The sequence below is a fragment of the Pelophylax lessonae genome (assembly GCF_965119305.1).
Source record: "Pelophylax lessonae genome assembly, chromosome: 4".
Classification (NCBI taxonomy): Eukaryota; Metazoa; Chordata; class Amphibia; order Anura; family Ranidae; genus Pelophylax; species Pelophylax lessonae.
In genome coordinates, this window is record NC_138771.1 from 431115103 (window position 1) to 431125913 (window position 10811).

Genomic DNA, 10811 nt, shown 5'->3' on the forward strand with positions numbered 1-10811 from the left:
TACACATGGCATAAGTAACAATACCAAACAAACAACAGTAATGGTAGGGTCATAAGAACAAAATAGCAGTCATAATGCATTACAAATAGCCATTACAAAAATCTAAATGCATCTGGTTAGAGAAGTCACCGGATTAAAGAGCAAGAAAATAAAAGAGGATAGGGAGGGACAAGCAAAAAAGGGAGGATTAGGAAAAGGATAAGGAAAGGACGTGGAAAGAGAAAAGTAGGATAGGGTAAGGATCAGGGGAGGCAGGGAAGCACCAACCAGAGAGAACCAGGACATTTTTGAGCTGTCCAAGGCAGCCAGACTTTATCATACTTCTTGGGACAATTTCTGTTCATGTATGTCAACTTATACAGAGGTAACAGAAAGTTCCCATGATGTCACTGTGGGTGGTAGAGACGACTTCCATTGACAAAGATATTCTTTCTTTGCATTTAATTAATTCTTTAATTTTTGCATTATGTGGTCTTTGGTCATCATCATGTATACCCAACAAAATCAGTTCTGGAGACATTGGTATATTTATTTGCAGACAGGTATTAATAAGATCAAATATTTTCATCCAGAAATAATGCAATTTGGTACAAGTCTAAAATAGATACATACCAGAAATGACCTGGCTTTAAGGGCAGACAAGAGATTGCTGCTACAGTGGGGAAAATAATTATTTGATCCCCTTCAGATTTTGTAAATTTACCGACTTACAAAGAAATGAGGGGTCTATACAGTATCTCACAAAAGTGAGTACACCCCTCACATTTTTGCAAATATTTTATTATATCTTTTCGTATGACAACACTGAAGAAATGACACTTTACTACAATGTAAAGTAGTGAGTGTACAGCTGGCAACAAAAGTACACCCCTAAGGGAAAATGTCCAATTTGGGCCCAAAGTGTCAATATTTTGTGTGGCCACCATCATTTTCTAGCACTGCCTTAACCCTCTTGGGCGTAGAGTTCACCAGAGCTTCGCAGGTTGCCACTGGACTCCTCTTCTACTCCTCCATGATGGCATCAGACCTTTGTGCTCCTCCACCTTCCATTTGAGGATGCCCCACAGATACTCAATAGGGTTTAGGTCTGGAGACATGCTTGACCAGTCCATCACCTTTACCCTCAGCTTCTTTAGCAAGGGAGGGGTCGTCCTGGAGGATTGTTTGGGGTCGTTATCATGTTGGAATCCTGCCCTGTGGCCCAGTCTCCAAAGGAAGGGGATCATGCTCTGCTTCAGTATGTCACAGTACATGTTGGCATTTATGGTTCTCTCAATGAACTGTAGTTCCCCAGTGCCGGCAGCACTCCTGCCCTAGAACATGACACTCCCACCACCATGCTTGACTGTAGACAAGACACACTTGTCTTTGTACTCCTCACCTGGTTATGGCCACACACGCTTGACACCATCTGAACCAAATAAGTTTATCCTGGTCTCATCAGACCACAGGACATGATTCCAGTAATCCATGCCCTTAGTCTGCTTGTTTTCAGCAAAATTTTTTGGGCTTTCCTGTGCATTATCTTGAGAAGAGGCTTCCTTCTGGGATGACAGCCATGCAGACCAATTTGATGCAGTGTGTGGCGTATGGTCTGAGCACTGACAGGCTGACCCCCCCCCCACCTTCAACCTCTGCAGCAATGCTGGCAGCACTCATACATCTATTTCCCAAAGACAACCTCTGGATATGACGCTGAGCATGTGCACTCAACCTCTTTTTTGTCGACCATGGCGAGACCTGTTCTGAGTGGAACATGTCCTATTACACTGCTTTATGGTCTTGGCCACCATGCTGCAGCTCAGTTTCAGGGTCTTGGCAATCTTCTTATAGCCTAGGCCATCTTTATGTAGAACAACAATTCTTATTTTTAGATCCTCAGAGAGTTCTTAGCCACTAGGTGTTTTGTTGAACTTCCAGCGACCAATATAAGAGAGTGAGAGCCATAACACCAAATTTAACACACCTGCTCTCCATTCACACCTGAGACCTTGTAACACTAATGAGTCATATAACACCAGGGAGGGAGAATGGCTAATTGGGCACAATTTGGACATTTTCCCTTAGGGGTGTACTCACTTTTGTTGCCAGCAGTTTAGACATCAATGGCTGTGTTGAGTTATTTTGAGGGGACAGCAAATTTACACTGTTATACAAGCTGTACACTCATTATTTTACATTGTAGCAAAGTGTAATTTCTTCAGTATAAAGTTTTCTTTTCTTCAGTATAAATAAAATATTTACAAAAATGTGAGGGGTGTACTCACTTTTGTCAGATACTGTTATTGTTATCATAGGTGTAGTTTAAATGATAGAGACAGAATATCAACCAAATATCCAGAATAAATAAAGTATAAAAATAGTATTTGATCCACCTACCAACCAACAATAATTCTGGCTCCCACAGACTGGCTACAGTATATGCTCATGTGGTACACAGATTAGTCCTGTCATATCAAGATGGTATTCCTAACGCCAACTCATTATGTGTATAAAAGACACCTGTCCACAGAATCTCCTTCCATTCAAACCCACCATCATTTAAACCCACCATCATGGGCAAGACCAATGAGCTGTCAAAGGACGTCAGGGAAAGAATTGCACAAGACTGGAATTGCCTACAAGACCATCAACAAGAAGCTTGGTGAGAAGGAGACAACTGTTGGATTTGCGCAAATGGAAGAAATACAAAATAACCATCAATCGCCCTCGGTCTTGAATTCCATGCAGGATTTGGCCTCATGGGGTAAGGATGATCATGAGAAAAGTGAGGGATCAACCCAGAACTACATGGGAGGAGCTTGTGAATGATCTCAAGGCAATGGGAACCACAGTCACCAAACCAAACATTGGTAACACAATACGCCGCTATGGACTGAAATCCTTCAGCGCCCGCTAGGTCCCCCTCCTCAAGAAGGCACATGTACAGGCCCGTCTGAAGTTTGCCAATGGACATCTAAATGATTCAGAGAAGGATTGGGAGAAAGTGCTGTGGTCAGATGAGACTAAAATTGAGCTCTTTTGCATTAACTCAGCTCTTTGACCCTAAGAACACCATCCCCACAGTCAAGCACGGAGGTGGAAACATTATGTTTTGGGGCTGTTTATCTGCTAAAGGTACAGACCGACTTTTCAACATTGAGGGGCCAATGAACAGGGCCATGTTTTATAAAATCTTGGATGAGAACCTTCTTCCCTCATCCAGAACACTGAAGATGGCTTGTTGATTGGTCTTCCAGCATGACAATGACCCAAAACATACCGCCAAGGCAACAAAGGAGTGGCTCAAGAAGCAATTCTCCAGACCTAAATCTAATAGAAAATTTATGAAGGGAGCTGAAACTTCGAGTTGCCAAGCGACAGCCAAGAAACCTTAAGGATTTAGAAAAGATCTGTAAAGAGCAGTGGACCAAAATCCCTTCTGAGATGTGTGCACACCTGGTAACCAACTACAAGAAACATCTTACCTCTTACTTGCCAACATAGATTTCTCCACCAAGTACTAATTCATGTTTGCTCGGGGATCAAATATTTATTTTACTCACGTAACTGCAACTCAATTTATAACATTTCTATAATGTGTTTTTTCTGGATTTTGGTTGATATTCTGTCTTTATCATTTAAAATACACCTATGGTAACAATTATAGACCCTTCATTTCTTTGTAAGTGGGCAAACATACAAAATTTGCAGGGGATCAAATAAATATTTTCCCCACTGTAAACGTTAGAGTCACAGACCCAGGAACAGTGTACAAGTCAGGAGTTTTGACTTTTCAGATCTGTATAGTTTCTCAGGGTAAATTGCAGACAAAGTATTAAAACCAAGGGGGTCAAAAGAAGAACTAGGCAACTAACATTTTCAGAAGGAGGTCAGAAATGGCCGCCCTCATAGTTTCGTTGTGAGAGCTCAAAATACCTGTGCTGTAAAAAAAAGCTGATTTCCTTGCTCCACAACAGCCTTTTGCCTGTAGGTTTAGTTGTCCAATGTTCATGGAAAGGATACTGTTATTTGTATAAGCAGCCTTTGTACTGGGAAGAAACATAATCTTTGTGCAAATGAATGTTTCTTTTTTGGAGAAGCTCCAGCTTAGTGACTGTTTTTCCTGTTCATTTCTCCTTTACACTGTAAACACTCCCAGACCCTGCTCAATTACATGCTCAGAGTAGCAGTCTATACACTCCTACTGCTGAAACACAAAGAACTCATGGATACCTGCACCTTTTGCAAATTCCTATTTGCTCAAGGTATATGTATTGCCAAACTTTTTTTTAGTTTTGAATTGAATATAATAGGAACGTACTAGAACCCCTTTCAAGTGTTTATTGCTCTCTGTGTCTTCAATGGGGAGGTGCATGCTCTTTATTAGTCCTGATAACTATTGTCACAATGACAGAAAAGAATGTGAAATTCAGAATTTTAGAGTTGTCCCTAGAACAAGATGTGAGAATAAATCTTTAATGGGGGCACCTATTCAGTGACAACTGTTTAAGAGGGGAATTTAATTCAATTTGTAGAGATTTGCTCTTATTTTCTGATGGGTCTCTGGAACAGGTGGTAAATCTTCTCAGCAGGACACAGGCAGCAAAAAATAACCTGATGGGTATATTTATGTTCCATATTGTATCCAAAACTGCTAAGAAAAAAAGTGTGGCTAAACATACACTTTAACAGTGTTGTATTATAGAGCGACACACGAATACAATTTATTAATCACAGGTTAAAAGTTACAGATAGAGTCCTATGCTCCAGCATTGGAGGAACGGCTATCGGGAGCCTGTTGCGAGCACCACAACTTCACTGAAGCATACGGCTGTCTTGGGTTGAGCAGCAGTGAGTGTTTGTTATATACACTACAGTGTGCCTATAGTTTAGTTTAGCTTGCACAGGAGTCTACAGTATGTGTGTTGAGTTACAAACACATTACAGCATTACAGGACATATTGCGTCTCCAGTAGGATCGACCGAGACATTCTTTGTTGCAGCTTGGCAGCCACTGAAATTGGAAAGTGACTGTTAGAAACTGAATGCTTGTAAAGCGGTGGTCAAATGGGTGGTGCTTTTGCCTTTTTGGATATAGGGTCTAGGTTTGAATCTCACCTGAGACAGCGTTTGTATGAAGGTTGTACTTTTAACTTGTGTTTGGGTTTTCTTGCAAAAGTTGTCATGGGTGTGTAAGGAAAATGTCATTGTGAGCTCCTTTGGGGCACAAGGACTAATGAGAACGTGTATGTTCTGCAATGTGGTCTGCAATACTATATACAGTGGGGATCGAAAGTTTGGGCACCCCAGGTAAAAATTTGTATTAATGTGCATAAAGAAGCCAAGGAAAGATGGAAAAAATCTCCAAAAGGCATCAAATTACAGATTAGACATTCTTATAATATGTCAACAAAAGTTAGATTTTATTTCCATCATTTACACTTTCAAAATAACAGAAAACAAAAAAATGGCGTTTGCAAAAGTTTGGGCACCCTGCAGAATTTATAGCATGCACTGCCCCCTTTGCAAGGCTGAGACCTGCCAGTGTCATGGATTGTTCTCAATCATCGTCTGGGAAGACCAGGTGATGTCAATCTCAAATGTTTTAAATGCCTAGACTCATCTGACCTTGCCCCAACAATCAGCACCATGGGATCTTCTAAGCAGTTGTCTAGAAAACTGAAAATAGTTGACGCTCACAAAGCTGGAGAAGGCTATAAGAAGATAGCAAAGCATTTTCAGATGTCAATATCCTCTGTTCGGAATGTAATTAAGAAATGGCAGCCATCAGGAACAGTGGAAGTTAAAGCAAGATCTGGAAGACCAAGAAAAATATCAGACAGAACAGCTCGCAGGATTGTGAGAAAAACAATTCAAAACCCACATTTGACTGCACGATCCCTCCAGAAAGATCTGGCAGACACTGGAGTTGTGGTACACTGTTCCACTATAAAGAGACACTTGTACAAATATGGTCTTCATGGAAGAGTCATCAGAAGAAAACCTCTTCTACATCCTCACCACAAAAATCAGCGTTTGAACTTTGCAAATGAACATATAGACAAGCCTGATGCATTTTGGAAACATGTTCTGTGGACCGATGAGGTTAAAATTGAACTTTTTGGCCGGAATGAGCAAAGGTACGTTTGGAGAAGAAGGGGCACAGAATTTAATGAAAAGAACCTCTGTCCAACTGTTAAGCATGGGGGTGGATCAATCATGCTTTTGGGTTGTATTGCAGCCAGTGGCACAGGAAACATCTCACGAGTAGAAGGAAAAATGGATTCAATAAAATTTCAGCAAATTTTGGATGGTAACTTGATGCCATCTGTAAAAAAGCTGAAGTTAAAGAGAGGATGGCTTCTACAAATGGATAATGATCCTAAACACACCTCGAAATCCACGGGGGATTGCATCAAGAGGCGTAAACTGAAGGTTTTGCCATGGCCTTCACAATCCCGTGACCTCAACATAATTGAACATCTATGGATAGACCTTAAAAGAGCAGTGCGTGACAGACAGCCCAGAAATCTCAAAGAACTGGAAGACTTTTGTAAGGAAGAATGGGCAAAGATACCTCAAACAAGAATTGAAAGACTCTTGGCTGGCTACAAAAAGCGTTTACAAGCTGTGATACTTGCCAGAGGGGGCAGTACAAGATATTAATTCTGCAGGGTGCCCAAACTTTTGCAGACACCATTTTTTGTTTTCTGTTATTTTGAAAGTGTAAATGATGGAAATAAAATCTAACTTTTGTTGACATATTATAAGAATGTCTAATCTGTATTTGATGCCTTTTGGAGATTTTTCCATCTTTCCTTGGCTTCTTTATGCACATTAATACAAATTTTTACCTGGGGTGCCCAAACTTTCGATCCCCACTGTATATAGTATTGCCATATTGCAGACCACTTTGCAGAACATACATGTTCTCATTAGTCCTTGTGCCCCAAAGGAGCTCACAATGACATTTTTCTTACACACCCATGACAACTTTTGCAAGAAAACCCAAACACAAGTGCACATTAATACAAATTTTTACCTGGGGTGCCCAAACTTTCGATCCCCACTGTAAATGCAGTGATCAAAATTATATATTTTTCTCTTATACTGTTCAATTTGCCCGGATGTAAAAAACGTATGTTAACAAAATGTGGTAGTTTACCTCATGATAACAAAAAAAGCTTGAACACCAAGGCCACATATTGCAATGATGTGGACCAGAATATCATAATTGCACAGTACAGGACACAGGCAGGATATTTATACACTATGGGTTATAGTTACATACCTTCAGATAATTGGACACTGGCACATCTTTGGAGAAAATGCCCCCTGGGCACCTCGCCTATAACCCCACTTAACCAGTTTATTTTTTTTCTTTATTATTTTATTTACAGATTCTTCAATCTAACCCTAAGTCCCGGTTCACACTACCGTGGCATGACTTCGGGGGCGACCTTTGAAGTCGCGTGCACCGCGACTTGCACGGACTTCATATAGTGAATGTCAATGCAAGTCTCTCCGATGTCACCTCGAAGTAGTACAGGAACTATTTTCTAAGTCGGAGCGACTTGAGTCGCTCCTATTAGAACGGTTCCCGTAGCACTGCATGGACCGCGACTTGTCAGGCTGACCAGTCACCTGACAAGTCACGGTAGTGTGAATGGGCACTTACTGTCTTCTAATGTCAGATTAAAAGCAGTGTATCCAGATCAACACAACCTTGGTAAAACGCAGAGAACAAACCTAGACCCCACACTATGGTGACAGTCTGTAATGTTACTTTGGACACTGGATCCTGCATAGACACTTACCTTGGTACTTGGTGCAATGCCACAGGGTGTTTTACAGGTCAACGGTCATGGTCCTTCACTTTGGAACCCAGTCCCTGAAGAGCCCTTCGGGGCATGCCCACTGTGACAGAGCACAGGGGTTGGTTTACTAAAAATGGAGAGTGCAAAATCTGGTGCAGCTCTGCACAGAATCCAATCAGTTTCCATGTTATTTTTGTCAAAGCTTAACTGAACAAGCTGAAGTTAGAAGCGGATTGTCTACCATGCACAGCTGCACCAGGTTTTGCACTCTCCAGTTTTAAGAAATCAACCCTACAGTGTCAAGTGGATGACCAGGTATTACCGGTACATCATATCACCAGTTGCATTCTTTAATAACACTTCTGTCTAGAGTCCTTATAAGGAACTCAGCTGCTTCCTCCCACCCTTTTGCCACAGGCTTCAGTACAGGATGGTCTACATGGTCTTATGGACACGCTTGCCCTATACTATACACCCTATTCTGTGAGTATCCCATGGGGGGAATATCCTCACTTTTAGCAATAGTGGAAACCAGAAGAAAGGGAGCAAAACCACAGACATTCGGGCTGCCAAAGACCCACACAACACTCACCATTAGAGTGACGATGCCACCCTTTCATTTTAATTTAAATTAAAGGGGAGTTGGCTTCCATTATGCTATGCCTTGAGAACTTAGAGAATAGATCCCGCAGGGGCAATCTGTGGTTCGAGGCGTTCTCAAATCTATAATCGACCTCACCTCTACTGCCATTGTGCTGTTCTATAAGCTGGTGCCTGCTATCCCTATTGACAGATTGGAATTGAACCGCCTCATTTCTTTCTTTGACTTACACTTCTTACCACAGGACTGGCTCAGTTTTGCAGTTTTCAAGTTTTCCTTTGCAAAATGAATTTTAATTGGTCTATTATGGATCTTTTTTTTTCCCACAAAAAAGTTTTCATTGAGATAAAACATCATATGGATCATTTGCTTACATCTGCCTATGTGTTATGTTGAGGACACACTGACCCGTGGACATTCTTCCAATTTTTTTTTTTTTATTATCTTTGAGGCCTTCATCATGGTGTCCTGGTGAATCTTCCTTGTCTCTCTAGAATACCCGATCTAAGGGACATAAGATCCCAATAGTACATTACACAAGGTCTGACCCTCCTATATGGATTCTCAAATTTGTTTCTGATATTGATTCTATGACTTGGTTTGTGTGATATTTACCAATCAACACTGTTAACAGTGGCGATATTGGCATATCTTTGCGGTTAGTTTATAGTAAGTTAAATGTTAAGATGTTCTTCTAAGTGTTCTAATGTGTGACACCTCTTTGTGGGCAGGGTGTTGGAGATGTTTGCCTTCTCTTAGATCCCTGCCCAATTTGGAGTAATGTTTGTATGGTTTATGTTTGTTCCTATCCCTAGGTAATCTTCCTCCTTTTATTTTACTTGCTTGGCCAACCTTTCTTGCCTTGAATTTTCCCATTCTCCCTTCCACCTCTTTTGTCTTCCCTTCCTATTCTCATTAGCCCTCCCCAAATTCTAGGCATTGTTTGAGGAGCTATGTATCTAGCTCGTAGAGTACCCTCACCATTATTTTCTGTATAGCTAGGACATTTTTCAAAAGTAGTACATTCTTCATATTGACTTTGGCTTTTTTTTTTTTCTTCTTTTCTACTTTTTTTTTTCTTTTTGCTACTCTTCCCCTCTTCCCCACAGACTTGGGCTTGATTGAGTTAATGATTATGTCCATTTCTCACAGTTTCCATATACTTCCCCATTACATACATCCCATTGTTCACCGTGACTACAAAACCACTAGTGCTCTATTCACAAAAGATTCAGGGCTTTAGCTCCTCTGTTCCGAGAACCAAAGTGTTTTCATTATCCTAAATTGAGATAAGTGAACATCGTATGCTTGCAAGAGACAAGATTCTCCTCCTCTTCCTCTCCTCATATTTTGTCTCTGCACTTCCCTTCTTTTTACACTGTGTTGTCACTAGAAAAACATTGAGGGGTCTTGATTGCACTTCTTTACAATCTTGTGTTCTCATGCACCTTAGAGATTGCAGATATTTATTACTGCAAGGTAAACTGTGTGATCAGGATGTAACAATCGTCACATATTACACCCCTAATAGATTTGCCGCAAGATGTGATTTCCAGAATTCCTCCACTGTAGCTAAAAAAAAGGTGAGCTTTTGGATCATGTATTCCCTCTCATTTTTCCTCTGGGAAGCCATCTGAATTAAGCAACCCCGGATTCCGGCCTTATAAGTTTCCCTTACTGTAACCGGTATAAGTCCAAACCCAGATGGATTTATATACAGATATTTATTACTGCAAAGTAAACTGTGTAATCAGGATGTAACAATCGTCTCAATTACACCCCTAATAAGTTCTTCTCCCACTACTGTTGTCCTCCATGTGTGAGTATTGTTAACTCTGTAAAAAAATCAATAAAAACTTATTGAATGAAAAAAAAAAAAAAAAAAAGTTCTTCTCCCACCTTCTCAGGGTAATATCTCATCATTCTAAGGGTACATTATTTTTGATGTGAGATTTCGACATAACTTTGAATTCTTCTTTAGATAGACAATGCCCTTCTGGAACTATTCCATCTCATGATCCTTCCCAAAAAGCCCATATGTGTAACCTTCTTCAATCAAATGGCCTTGTAGATGTATGGAGGGAATTGCATCCTTGGTCCATAGATTTTAATTTCTATTCCAACACCCATAATAGTTTTTGCAGAATAGTGAGGGAGTTTTTAAGTCATCTATTTTTAGTGGACTGAATTACTATTCCAGCCACTCCTTGGTCAGTCTACGACCCTATATTTTTTCTCTCTAGACTAATCTAGACTATCTGGCTTGACTCACCCTACCTTTCAATGGTGCTTTTAACATCTCTTCTTATGACCCAAGAGAATTTTATCCAGACTTAGTACCACATTCAAACCTTTTTCTTCAAAAACACTAGCTTTGTCTCTTTCCCGGTTACAGTATGGGAAGCCTATAA

At 40.5% G+C, this 10811-nt stretch overlaps 1 protein-coding gene across 1 annotated transcript in view; it reads left to right on the forward strand.

The window, feature by feature from the left end:
• The window catches only part of RELL2 (RELT like 2), a gene marked incomplete at its 3' end in the record, with an annotated part of 115474 nt that extends 105003 nt beyond the window's left edge, over positions 1 to 10471 (forward strand). The window contains exon 7 of the mRNA XM_082253612.1: positions 10382 to 10471. Coding sequence (XP_082109738.1) covers positions 10382 to 10471 — 90 coding nt within the window. The remainder of the gene's footprint in view (positions 1 to 10381) is intronic.
• Between the last annotated feature and the right edge of the window lie 340 nt (positions 10472 to 10811).